This window comes from Symsagittifera roscoffensis, chromosome 8, assembly GCF_963678635.1.
Source record: "Symsagittifera roscoffensis chromosome 8, txSymRosc1.1, whole genome shotgun sequence".
Classification (NCBI taxonomy): domain Eukaryota; kingdom Metazoa; phylum Xenacoelomorpha; order Acoela; family Convolutidae; genus Symsagittifera; species Symsagittifera roscoffensis.
The window spans coordinates 38,632,802-38,647,061 of NC_087069.1; the positions used below are offsets into that span (position 1 = coordinate 38,632,802).

The 14,260-nt window shown below is 38.8% G+C and overlaps 1 protein-coding gene across 1 annotated transcript; it reads left to right on the forward strand.

Annotated features, from left to right (window-relative positions):
* The first annotated feature begins 5,314 nt into the window (after positions 1-5,314).
* On the forward strand, positions 5,315-13,167 carry LOC134853069 (uncharacterized). The gene is made up of 6 exons (XM_063868999.1): positions 5,315-5,499; positions 10,719-10,816; positions 11,153-11,482; positions 11,559-11,729; positions 12,278-12,413; positions 12,809-13,167. Exons 1-6 carry the CDS (start codon positions 5,353-5,355, stop codon positions 13,022-13,024), a joined length of 1,098 nt encoding a protein of 365 aa, XP_063725069.1. The 5' UTR covers positions 5,315-5,352; the 3' UTR covers positions 13,025-13,167.
* The last annotated feature ends 1,093 nt before the right edge of the window (positions 13,168-14,260 follow it).

Below are 14,260 nucleotides of genomic sequence, written 5' to 3' on the forward strand. Positions count from 1 at the left end.
CTTGCCCACGTCATTGCATCCGGACCTGCGTTGCTGCTAGCTGTTGAGTCCCCCGGACCACTCGTTGTGTTTGATGTCCCACTTTTCATGATTGTTTTAGCAGCCGTTGGTGCTATGCTTACCGCATCCCGGTTTAAAGGCAGCGGTGTCGATTGCCGTTTGTTCCTTTGTGGTTCCACAAAGTCAACTCTGGTGCCTTGCGTGCGATCCACTGCCGGTCTTTCTTGTGAGGTAGAATTTCTCAAGATTGCATCCAACTTCGCCTGTATTGCACTCGAACTTTCGGCCTGATTCCTGTTCATTATGTCCTTTCTTTTTTCCAGGCTACCTAATTGGCTGTTGACATCATCATATCGGTTTTTCAACTGTTGCATATCTTTTTTGATGTTCTTATCTCGTTCTTCATTGGTGGCATCTACCTTGTCCGACATCTGCTGGAGTCTCTCGTCTGTCGCCTTAGCCAGGTTAAAATGACTATCCAGATATTCGTGTTTGTTGTATTTTAACTCCTTCTTTATCAGGTTTCTATTTTCCTCACTATACTTTAGTTTTTTGTCGATCTGATTTAGCTTTGTCATCAGGTCGCCAAGCTCAAGAGCAGCTGTTTCATGAACAGCCGTTGTCTTGTTTTCGGCTGCCTCTTCTGTTCTGGCTTGTTCTTCCTTTGGGTCGGCTTCTGTCGCCTTCGTGCTCACTGTCCCAAGTGTTCGTGCTCTTCCAGTCTGTGATTCTTCGGCCGTGTTGTCTTTCGATTTCATTCCGACCATCATCGCCAACTTTTCTGTAAAAGATGTCTTGTTTACTTGAGAGTCATCTTTCACCGTTTCTCGGGTATTGCCTGTTGTGTCTTCCAACGCGTCTATCGGCGAAAACTCCACGGTTTTTGGATTTTGATCTTCCATATCGGATTCCGTTGTCTTTTTCTCCACTTCATCTACGCTCTGGTCTGGTGTCTCTAGGTCGATTTCGATTGTGGGCTCCACCTGTTTTTTCCCTCGCATCTTCTCGCGTCTTGCTCTCGGTGCCACTCCTCGTGCTGACCATGCTAACTGAAAAGTTATCTTTTGTTTTGCCTGGGCCCCTTGATGTCGTTCCGCGCAGCGACGAGTTATATTTCGTGTTTGATCCACTTGACCTTTTTTCTAGCACCGGTACCCTACTCCGTCTCATTATTTCTATTTACAATTGATCGTATTTACAATATTATTATATACACAATTCTATTCTACGAATAAAATCTTTTGTGAAAAAGAATTCTTAAAAGGAAATAGGAAATATACAACGTGATAAAAACCTTTCTTGAAACTTTCTTTATTTGTGGTCCCAACCGTACCGGGTTCCGACTAGTGTTGTTCTGTTTTAAATCTGTCTCAAACACTTATTGTAATTTTACTTCAATTTTTATACCGTCCTAAGACTTCCAGTTACCGTCCCTACTCTTCTTTGTACCGTCCCAGGCTTCTTTCTACTGTCCCAAGACTGTTCGGTACTGTCCCAGTACTTCGTCAGTGTCCCAAGACCCTTGTCCTGAGAGTACTATCCCAAGGCTACTGTCCCAAGGCTAGTGTCCCAAGACTAGTGTCCCAAGACTAGTGTCCCAAGACTACTGTCCCAAGGCTAGTGTCCCAAGACTACTGTCCCAAGGCCAGTGTCCCAAGGCTAGTGTCCCAAGACTACTGTCCCAAGGCTAGTGTCCCAAGACTACTGTCCCAAGACCCTTGTCCCAAGACCCTGTCCCAAGACCCTTGTCCCAAGACCCTGTCCCAAGAACCTTGTCCCAAGACCCTGTCCCAAGACCCTTGTCCCAAGACCACTGTCCCAAGACCCTGTCCCAAGACCCTTGTCCCAAGACCACTGTCCCAAGACCCTGTCCCAAGACCCTTGTCCCAAGACCACTGTCCCAAGACCACTGTCCCAAGACCACTGTCCCAAGACCACTGTCCCAAGACTGTATCAAGACTGCTCTGTCCCAAGACTTCTTTGGCACTGTCCCAAGACTGTTGACAAGTGTCTGAGCGGTGGGACCTCTTTCTTCTTCGTTATGGGGACTTCTTGATTCACTGTACCTCGTGCCACCACTCAAGCTCTAGTAAAATTTTCCCAAAAACACTCTCTTAAAAGCCAAATGCTGACCCCCCTTTTTCTTATTTCTTTTTAATTACCTCTCTTTCAATGTTCCAAGCAACTTGAGACCAAAACCTGTGTGCAGGTATCTTGTGATCACCTGTTCGTATAAAAACTAAACACAAATCCTCACCAAAATGCAACAAAATCCAAGCTAGAAAAAATAATAAAAACGGAAAGATGAGCCCACCTAAAATTCAAAGGTGACCAATGTCTACCTTTTGTCGAAAAGAAAATTTGTCTGGTACCTAATTGCCACGCGTTTCCTCCCCCCAACTAATAATCTTATTGGGTATCACCAGAATTGTCTACGTCCGTTCCCCCCTACCAATCCGACCAGGGTACCTCCCTTAACTCAAGTTCAAATTTCGATATCCACTTATTATTACCAACGCGTGTTAATGACTAATGTAACTAAATCAACGATGTCGACTAATTAGTCACTCTAATTTCCCCCCTTTTTACAATTTACAGCCGCCAACCTCTAACCTAACCAGCCCCCCTTCTAACCTCCCCCCTTTCTAGCCCCCTTTCTTAAGCCTAAAAATTACCTTAAGCGCCGGGTGCTAAACCTCTCAAGAGAAAACCGTAGACCTGTTTCCAGGCCTGCTTAAGTAAAAACGTTCCTCAAAACCGGGGGATTTCGCTTATCCAATTTTACACTTATCTCCTATAATGTAATTTGGATTTTAACGATACCCGTTCTGCCCAACTTGCGAACTCGAGATCTGCCAAATCCTTCTTGGCTGCTTTCCCACTCGACTGGTCACCTGTTCCATTCCAGTCTCCTATTGGTTCAGCTCAAGTGTTCCTGAACCACTTTCCCACTCGGCCGGTCACCTCTTCCAGTCGAGTCTCTTATTGGTTCAGCTCAAGTATTCCTGAACCACTTTCCCACTCGGCCGGTCTCCTCTTCCAGTCGAGTCTCCTATTAGTTCAGCTCAAGTGCTCCTGAACCACTTTCCCACTCGGCTGGTCACCTCTTCCAGTCAAGTCTCCTTGTTGTCCAGCTAAGTTCCAAGCTATCTGAAAACCCTTGACAACGCCCCACACTCGGGCTCTTTATTAAGGTTACTGGGTTAAATTACTAGGTTGATCGAAACGATCGAACTTGTAAAACAGTATGGGTATACTATTTAATTAATATAAAGGTTTGATCCAACTAATCTGGTGTCAAAGTCACTGTCTTTTTTCGTTTTATGGTTTTTGTTCCTTTTTCTATTCTTTTTTGGTTTTTGTTTTGCTTTTTGTCTTTTTGCTCGTGTTTTTGTCCCCCTAGTTGCCCCCCCTTTACTCGGTTAGCTAAGCCTCGTTCGGAGAGCGTACCAGGAAGTTTTCTCGAGTTTTCTTAAAAAGCTATCACGGTACAACCGGAAGGTTTGCACGTTCCTGTCGAACCGCACCGCCGGTACTCTAGAATGGGCATGCAGCCCGAAGCTGTCTCAAGTGGGTTCGACTCCGTAGTCTTGATGTCGTAAACACCCAGGAGCGTAAAAACACTATGTAACATTCCTCTACTGCAGTCACACATGAGGCTTAAGAAAAATAGGCCATATAACCATTGGCTCAAGAGTCAGGGACACTATCTCTTGTGTTTTTCTACCTCAAATCAGTCGGAGCCAATTCAGTTCGTTTGTGACATGAGACTACGACCCGTTACAGCTTAAAGGCTACTACTAAAATATACCCCACTCTAGAATTAAGAACGTCCCCATACTTAGGTCTCTAGATACCCAAAATACATGAACGCCGTTAAAAACCGGGTCGGAACAATCCGTTAAGTTACTTTTTATTAGACAGTGGAAGTTTGATCTATTTCAGATGGAACAACCTAAAACTCGCCTTACCTCAACATAACAATTATAAAACACACTCTAGAAATTTAAATTGGTACTCACATTGTAGCACGCTCAAGAATTGGGAGTAATTAAGTCGGTAAGCAACTCAAGAATTAAATAGTGTAACTAAATGAGTTTAATGTTTGTCAGTTTCAACAACAGGAATAAGTTTGTACGCTAGAATGCAGTTTTATGTGGACCATTGGGACACTCAAGCTGTCCACCTTTCCAGCGAAGGTTCACTCTGGTCCAGTTCGAATAGTTGACCAGTTGGATAATTGTCCAGTTCTCAGGAACACTCTGTCTTCTATTTCAAATAGGACAGCTCTACTCTAGATTATTATTGTCTCGGAAATTGCGAATGGCAATTTCCTAGTGATTTATCTTGCAACTTTCCCGCGATTGTCACTCGATTGTTCTGATTTCTCTTTTTCGGTTTTCAGTTATCGCGAGAAAATCGTGCATGACAGGCTCCATTCGAATTTTTGAAAAATTAAATTTCACCCCAAAATTAAGTGCTCTTGCTTTTCTCAAGGTCAAACTTCCAAACATGACCGACTGGCACAAAGATAGAAAATAGTTCTGATTTACCCTTGTCCGTCTCCTCCGAGACAGACTCGTAAAACATTTTCCGCGGGAGATTTGACTTCCTAAATGCTTTGAAATACTTGAACAATTTTGACGATGCTCGTTCTGCAGCCAGCTCTTGTTCGTATTCAACTTTGTCAGTTTCTGCACTGGTATCGACTAAATCAGCTATGATCTTGTCATGAAATTTTGGAAAATTCTTCCGCGCAGTTTTAAGGCACTTTATAGCTGAAAAACTAAGTGAAAAAAGACATGAAAGCTACTCAGAAACAATAAACTATATAAGAACTAAGATAAGCTTCGAGCTGCTCAGGAGCGCCATACTTTGTATACGGGGTGCAGATTGCTGCGTCTGACAATTCAGTTAGTGCTGTTGTAGAAGAGGGACGTTTGAAGTAAATACTTTTAATGACAATGCATTAAACGCTGACTTAAATTAATTCCTGCAATATTGTTTATTGATGTATTTATATAATGCTGGTATGGGCCCTATCCAGCTTGTGCGCGACTGTACCTAACGGAATGGCCCCTTTTAGAGTTTACTTTTTTCTAGTTTGTTATTTTTTTCTTCGCTTGAAGTCCTGTATGCTACTTCTTGCTGTCATGCTGTTTCAATGTTATGTTTGTTGTATCGCAAGTAGTGCAAAGCTCAGCTTTGTCTCTGTGTACACAATGTTACCGATTGTATTCTGAAACAAAATTTCTTCCGAATGAAGATTCGGAATGGTGTATGCTGTCAAGATGACTGCTTCCTTGACATCTCAAATTGACCACTTCTACTTTTCGGGTTTTCAGAGAAAACATGTTCAAGTATGAGGAAATCGAATCAGTAAAAGGTCTGGTGGATGTGATAAACCTATACAAGGGATCTCTTTATCATGAAATTTCCAACTTTGATATGCAGAGCAAACAGGATTTATTGAGAAACTTTATTCGCCTGCAGCTGAATGTAAGATAATTTTGGCGTTCGTCAATATGGACGGGATTTAGAGTTTTTTCCCACGTGATTTTAGATTGTTGATAGAGTTTTCGAGTAGCATGCGTACTGGTCAAAATTATTCTCAGCAGTTGCAAATCAGTTTCCAAGATATGACGTTTTTTATGACTTTTTGTGGGAAAAACGTGTATCAATATTACCTCAATTAAACGTTTTCGTCCGAAGACATCATAAGAATTTTACAATCAGAAATTTGATTTGTCTAGAATTCTGATTATGTCTTCGGACGAAAACGTTAAAGCGAGGTATTATTGATACACGTTTTTACCAACTGACAGTTATCAATGTTGTTACCATGGGAACTTGTAAGGAAGATAATAATAATTATTGACATTTTGAGTTTGGCAGATCATAAACAGGACTTGGGTCCCAGTTTTTGTGATCTTTTAAATTAATTTTTAAACATTCAGTTTTCATGTAAGTTTTCTCTGCAAGTCCTCCGCTAATTTCATCTGCATTTTTGAATAAAAGTTTCTGATTTATTGTTAAGTTTTTTTCTTTAGTACATTGCGAGCAGCGTAGTGTTTTAGAACGAACTTTTTTTTAAAGCTAACTCGCAAATAAAATGTGCATTAGAAGTGTTCATTTATTTGGTGGCACTTTTGCTATAAACAATCTGTAGCATTGGAAGTTTCATAGCATCTGTTCTCTGCTGTGTTTGTTGCTTCGATCAACGATCAAAATCCTGGCTTTGTGAACACTTGTGATCAAAACTAACAGCCACACCCGACACCTGGTCAAATCCGACACCTGAGTTGAAATATAAAATAAGAACAATCTACAGCCAAGTAGTCATGATCCTCACCAAAAACAGAATTGTGTTAAACTTTATAGAAACCCTAAATAAAACCGTCAACTCGTTAATTGAAACGCAAGAAAACACATGCGCAATGCACGAAACAATGATATCCCTCACCTCATGCTATGGAAAACCAAATCAGAGAGTTATGCTTTGAACTCCAAAACTATAGCAAGAAGGCTTAAGCAATGGCATAAGGGCGAACTGGAAGAACTTTTTAACTAGGAAAAACCGCTGCATATGCGCTTGGTAAAGAGTAAGAAAAAGAAAGTAGAAACCGAGGCACAGCAATTTAATATATTACTGAGCACCAGAAAAATATCGAGTGCTAATGCTAAATAAACTGATACTTACAAGGGAGTTCTCTCACTCGAGGAAACCGTCAATTGTCAAACTGTTGGGCAAATCGTCATCGAGAAACACCCTCCCGCGGAGCCAGTAAACAGCAGCTCTATAGCATCATGCTCCGAACATACAATCTCTTCAACTCTTCCACATTCGACCAAATAAACGCCCAGAACATAAGGAAGGCTGCCATGACAACACATGATTCTCATGGACTCTCAGGTCTGGATGAAAATGAGTGGAGAAGCATACTAACGCATTTTGGTCAACATTCAGTTGAAATGTCATAGACACTAGCCAAAAAGGCGCAGAAAATATCAACAGAAGTACTAAGCCATGAGCTTCTTGAACCATATAATGCCTGTCGACTAATTCTACTTAATAAAAACACAGGAGTTAGGCCAATTGGTATAAGCGAAGTCATCCACAAAATAATAGGTAGAACGATCACAAGTGCTTAAAAAGCGACCTTATGGTACTCGGATTGAACTACCAGCTATGCCTTGGCCAAAAATGTGGCATCGAAAATGCAATTCATACGCCTAGAGATCAATACGAGAATACAGATTCCGATGCAATCTTCTATTATATATTTAAATGCGGGCTTCACTATCTCGCCATGTTAAGCTTTTTCAACGTATTATTTTTGCATGTTTAAGCTATCTCGTATATTGCAACGGTTAAGAATTTTTTTCGATTTTCCAATTTGATTTCAGTGGTTATTTTACCGAGTTTAAATTAAGCAGCTCTATATCGAATTACGGGTTGCGAATTTGGTCTCCAATTTGAGTGCCCGAATCGTTTTAGTTAACGAGATAAGACGATTTTTGAGATTTTGTTTCAAAAACTTTCCGAAATTTCAAATAACAAAATAATTTAATAAACTTGAAGTTCTCAACCCTGTAGTTGAGTGCTGTCAGAGTACTCTAAGGAGTTACAAATCTTGCCTCCAAATATGGCTGTTTGAATCTTTGTAGTTTTCGAGATATGACGCTTTTTGTGTTTTTTCAAAAAAAATTTCAGAAAACTTATTAATTTTTTTTTCGTAAAATCTGAAATTCCCAACCCTGTAGTTGAATCCTGTCAGAGTAATCTTAAAGATTGCGAATCTTGCCTCCTAATATGATTGCTCAATTTTTTGTAGTTTTCGAGATATGACGGTTTTTTGTGATTTTTTCAAAATTTTTCAGAAATTTTGAATTATTTTTAGTTTTTAGAAATCTGAAATTCCCAACCCTATAGTTAGGTCCTGACAGAGTTATCCCAAAGATTGCGAATCTTGCCTTCAAGTATGACTGCTCAATTCTTCGTAGTTTTCGAGATATGACGTTTTTTGTGATTTTTCCAAAAATTTTCAGAAAACATCGGAAAGTTTATTTTAATTATGTTTCAAAATTTGAAATTTCCAACGCTATAGTTCGGTCTTGTCAGGGTACTCTAAAGAGTTGCAAATCTTGCCACATGCGACTGCTAAACGCGACTGCTCTAATGCTTTTAGTTTCCGAGATCTGACTTTTTCAAATTTTCTCGAAGAACTTATCTAGAAAAAAATTCAAAAAGTTTGAAAATACTAACTTGATGAAGATACAACCTTATTGTCAGAGTACACCCAGGCGTCTCAAATCTTGCCTCTTAGTTTTAATGCTCAAATCCTTTTAGTTTCCGAGATAAGACGTTTTTTTCAATTTTTTTTTTCGGGAAACTTAAGTTTAAAAAAATTCACAAAATTTTTGGGATTCTTAACCCTATAATAGGGTGCTCTTAGTGGTTGCAAATCTGGCCTCCAATATTCTCCAGAGGCCCATTAAGTTTTCGAGATGAAGCTTCTAAAATGGGAATTAAAAAAGTGTAAAAGTTCGAAATTACCAACCCTGTAATTGGGTGCAGTCAGAGTACACTAAAAATTTGCAGATGTTGTTTCCAATATATGCGGTTTTTCATAAGCTGTCGTAAGATTTCGAAGCAACGAAGGTGCGTTAAACACTAGTATTACTGATAGACGCGGAAAATGCATTTAACTCCCTAAACCGGAACCTAGCTTTGAAGAACTTTGCAAATATATGCCCTTCTATACTACATGCTAAAGAGAACTCATACTCTATTCCATCCAAACTCTTCGTAAATAAAAAAAGTTATCCTATCTAGAGTAGGAACCACACAAGGAGACCCATTAGCAATGGCAATGTACAGGCTAGCCACTTTACTTTTAATTTAACTAGTCAACAACAGCCTAACACAGAAAATGTATGCAGACGATAGGAACGCAGTCGGAAATTTGAAAAGCCTGCGAAGAGTTCTTGAAAATTTTATCAAACACGGAAAATATTTTGGATATCGTGTAAAGGCAACAAAATGCCAGCTCATTGTAAAAGATGAAAAATACAATTAGGCAATAAAAGTATTCAAAAATACCGAAATTGGAATGAAGAAAAGGGCCAGAGTACTTGGTGCTGTCATAGGATCCGAGACTTAATATAAAACTTTCTTAGAAACTCAGTTAGAAGAACATAATATAATACTGGAAAAACTTGGCCAGATCGCGAAAACATCACCCCAAAATGTGTACTCCTTTTACACCAAAGGGGTACAAGAAAAATAATCGTTTTTTAGCAAGAACTACCTCCAATACCACAGAAAACATGCAGGCCTGCGAGAAGATACTGCAGGAAAATCTCCTTCCAAATTTAATTGGTAAAGATAATATCAGCCATCAACGTAGAGACATCGAGCTACGTTCTGACTATGAGAATTTTCTAGAATAGTCAATAAAAACATCGTCAGTCCTAGACACATACGACCCATTAACAGCTATATCTGAGCAAGAAAAAGTCTATACAAAAATTAAAATACTTAGAACTGAAAGAACAAACCAGAAGAAAACTAACGTTTTGAACAACTTGGATGACAAGGAAAAATATGAACTTGAAATTGCCTCCGAAAGAGGAGCCTCAAACTAGTTAAATGCACTGCCACTCAGCAGATATAATTTTAACCTGAATAAATCCGATTTCCGGGATGGAATTTATCTCAGATATGGATGGGTACCGACTAACATTCCACTCAAATGTGCATGTGGTCAATCTTTCGAACTTAACCACGCCCTTTACTGTGCAAAGGGTGGATACACCCACATGAAGCATAACGAAAACAGAGATAGATTTGCCAACCTCATGAGCGAGGTTTGCTTTGATGTTGAAATCGAGCCGAAACTTCAGTCGTTGCAAGGCGAGAGCTTTGTCAACAATTCAAACCACAACTGAAGAAGTCGCTCAACTAGATGTAAAAGCAAACGGATTATGGCGCTAAAGGTTTAGCCAAACATTTTTTGATGTTTAAGTCTTCAACCCGCACGCAAAAACTTCATAAAGACTACTGAAAGACGCCTATAAGTACCACGAATCACTAAAAAACTCAAAACACCCACAGAGTTCTTCAAGTTGAACAGAGCAGCTTCTGCCCGCTCATGTTTGGCTGCACTGGTGGCACCAGCAGCTACTCGGACAATGCAGCGCATTGCTGAAAAACTTAGTGAAAAAAGACATGAAAGCTACTCAGAAACAATAAACTATATAAGAACTAAGATGAGCTTCGCGCTGCTCAGGAGCGCTATCCTTTGTATACGGGATGCAGATCACTGCGTATGACGCAGTTGATAGACAATTCAGTTAGTGCTGTTGTAGAAGAAGGACGGTTGAATTAAATTTTTTAAATGCTGACTTGACTTAATTCCCCCAATATTGCTTACTGATGTATTTATATAATGCTGGTATGGGCCCTATCCAGCTTGTGCACGACCGTACCTAAACGGAAGGGCCTCTTTTATAAATTATTCGAGTTATTGACGAATTCGAGGCTTATTTATGCGTTTCCTTTCTGCACTTTATAGAGCTGCTTTTTTGTCGTGTTCTCGCTAATGTCTACGAAGCGAAGCTTCGCCTCTATGTAAAATATGTAATTTAGAAACGTGGCGTATGTTTTTCTTTTTTGTAACTTAAACTTAGAGAACTGTTTTTTCTTTGCTGCTTAGGAAAGACGCGCCGAGCATTCAGAAGAAGAAGTCAGAGTTTTTGATCTTGAGGAGCCCGAATTTAGACTGAAGCTGAAGTCTCAATTATCTGCATTAAGGTTGACAGTTGAATATGTATATTGTTACCGAAGGCTTTAAATGAAAAATGTTTGTTTTCCTTTCATTGACCTATTGTCCGTTCTTAATGTTTGCGGCTTAAAAAAAATTCCAAGCCTTTATTCCAAGCATTGCCCTTTTTGTCATATCGGTGTATCTTTAGGTTTTCTACATTTGGGTGATATTGTTTTCATCAGATAGTTTTTTTAATTTGCTAGCAAAGTTTTAGAAAATTTGTTTGTGATAAAATACATCTAATCGCGCGCCAAGGCTATGCATCATTTCGTTCTCAATATGGATTCTCGGACAGGAGATTATTCATAAAAACTGTTCTTTAGGAGAGCAGGATATACGAATTTGGAAACTGAAAGTGATGTTCCGATTGATCTGAGAAATATCGGAGAGCTTTTTGCTGGCAAGTTGTCGCAAGAACAAACTTCTGAGCGAGTAATCTCGATTGATAACCGCGACTCAATTAGAAAATCAGTCATGTTTCATGTTCCCAGCTTGAACAAAATTTCGATGCAGTGTTTTGACGAAATAATCAAATCAAAGACTGAATATAAAACCAGCGTAAAAAGAAATAAGAAAATGGTTTTCTTGGATGCGATTTGCCCTGCAACGGTTAAAGTGGAAGACGCTCTGTTATTTTATCAAGTTAACAAGGAGTAAGTTCAGCTTCAATTGATGATTTTTTGAAAAATAAACTTTGAATTGGCTGTAAAATGGTTATGAAAGCTGAAGTGATTTTGAAGGTCAGAGTTCTGGAAAGAAAAGAAAGCTGAATGGAATATGTGATAGTGACTGTGGTGTTCATTTGGACAAGAAGTTCTCTGTGCCTCCAAGAATGATTGAAGATTTTGATTGGCTAGCAGAAGAGGTGAAGTCGGAATGCGGATGGGAGGCTCCCAAGAAGTAAGAAAGCTAGCTTTTGACAAGTTTTAGTAATTTTTGAATGAAAAGTTAGTCTTTTTGCCCAATTGTAAGGGTTTTTGTATAGATCTGGATGTACTTAAGTACTTACGAAAAGGAGGAGAGTTAGTTAAAGTTGTGATTGAAATTTTATCTGAGATTGATCATCGTATTTGGTCATTTGTTGTACAGGGTACTAATTATGTTCACGGTGCGGAATGGTTGCTACTATTTTTTGTACAGTAAAAAATTTACGCTTCGATTAGCTTAAAGGCTGATTTAAAGCCGCGAGTTGTCTTTCTCGACATTTTCTCTTCAAATTGAACTTTTTCGAGTCAAGCGTATAAAAATGTTGGTACATCTGCTATCATATTGGCGTTTTTTTTTTCAATTAGTGTTTTTCGTCTTTTTTTCTGTCGGCTATGTTTCCATGTTATGTTTGTTATGTCTCCCAAGTGGTACAAAGTTGCGCACCGCCCCTAAGTTAAATGTAAGTGATCGACATTTTTCAATGCAATATGTTAGCCAAATCAGACATTATTCTGTTTCAGATCGAGGGATTCTAAAGGGAAAGTATTACATAATGGAGATGTGAACACTTCAAATGAATCATCCCTACCGCCTCCATCTCATTATTTGTTGAGTCCATCCCAAATGACTGAACTGGGATACCCGGACGAAAACGAAGTAAGTCATGTCTCAGGATAGGAATCTCTGGTGGGAAAAATCAATTTTATCTCGACGACATTTTGTGAGCTCTCTTAATTCCTTATTAAAAGGTATTTTGGTATTTAAATGGGGGCCGTGAAAGATGAACTGGCTCTTTTCCAGTCCCCCCTTTAATTTTTTTCTGAAATTCAATATATGGAAATCAATTTAAAAAGCTTTTTCTCAATATTAGTCTGCATTAAAACGTGTCAGCGTGAACAAGTGAACAAGGTTTTACATTTCTTTCATGCAAAATAGCATGTGAATAATTTTTAAACAGCTTAAGTTTGTAAATTTTCGAGAGGGGGGAACTGGAAAAGAGCCGATGAACTGTCGTTTTGATTTCATATCCAAGTTTGGTTTTATCTATTCAGCTAATGAGTGCTTGTGGCTACATGCGCATCCCTTCAGTGTCCAAGGTGAATCTCACTTCAGATAGTCCCCTTCTGGCTATAGACTGTGAAATGTGTCTAGTGAGAAACAGATACACTCTGCAGTCTGAGTCAGCACTGACTAGAGTTGCAGTTGTGGATGAGAAATATAACACACTATATGATACTCTGGTGAAACCGAAGGTAAGTGTAGATTAGTTGGGCAGAATAATATCGGGAGGGTTTGATAAGAGTCCGATTGTTAACAGTTCAAAAACAGTGAAGTTTGGCAAGTGTAAATCAACGAAGTGAAGATGCGTATTTAGGTCGTGTGGTGTTTTTTTTTCAGGTTTTGTTTGAACGCTGTTAATTGATTTTAGCGGTTTACTTTTGATTTAATTTTATTAGTGTTGTTTTTATTCCGGTTTACAACCAGTGGAATCTGGCGTCAAAGCATTGATGTAGTTCTGTGCTCAGCGCTGTTTAAATGCAAAATTTTTGAAATTTAAGTAACTTGATTTTTTTTCAATGATTTATTGTTTCCTTTGTTTACACTAGCAAAGCTTGTGCGATAGTTTGAACTCTTTTTTTCCTCTCTAAGGCGCAACTATTTTTGCGACGTAAATATTGATGCGGCAAAATGTGTTCATTTTGAAAGTGTTCATTTTGATCAAAAACCAGCTGTAAAGTACAGCCAATGCTACGGATATTAACACAGACTATTATATTACAAATAGTACTTTAGCTTCAAGGTATCATTGATATACAGCGTAGGGTAAGAAAGAAGACCCGCAATAAAATAAGAGGATTCGAACCTGGGAAGGGTCGGATGTTTATAATGAACTTTTTTGTAAACTAGTCAAAATGCGTCCGTTCTATAAATTGAGGCATGTTGGCTGGTAAATTAATTTCTTTTGTACTTTGTTAAGTTTTAGATTTTCTCATTTGATTTAATATAATTGTTGGACTAATTCATGTGCCACTTTTATAAGTTTGATAACCATGCTCATTAAAAAAAACTGTCTATTCTATTTACGAACGGCTTCTTATGCATGGTGATAGTAGTAATCGAGGTCCAAGATTTTCGGTAGCAGTTTTGCTGCATAGCTTTGGCGATTTGGTAGCCGGTGTTTAGCTGACTTAATGGTAGATAGTGTTCAGTAATCTCAAGAGCACATGTCGCAAGAAACTGAAAATATTGATGAATCAAAATCAACAAAAATTGCAAAATTGAATTCATTTTGCTGACTTTTTTTAAAAAGTAATGAACGTAGTGAGAACTTTATATAGGTCTTGGTGATTTTTTTGTCAACTGATACGTTTTTCCCCTCATTAGGTTTTCAGTTTGTAAAAATGTCAAACAACTAGCTAACAAATAGCTGATCAATTTAACCAAGTGGGCGATCAATCATGACCTAATAAAAATTGTGACTTGTTGCTTTTTAGCGGCCTAGT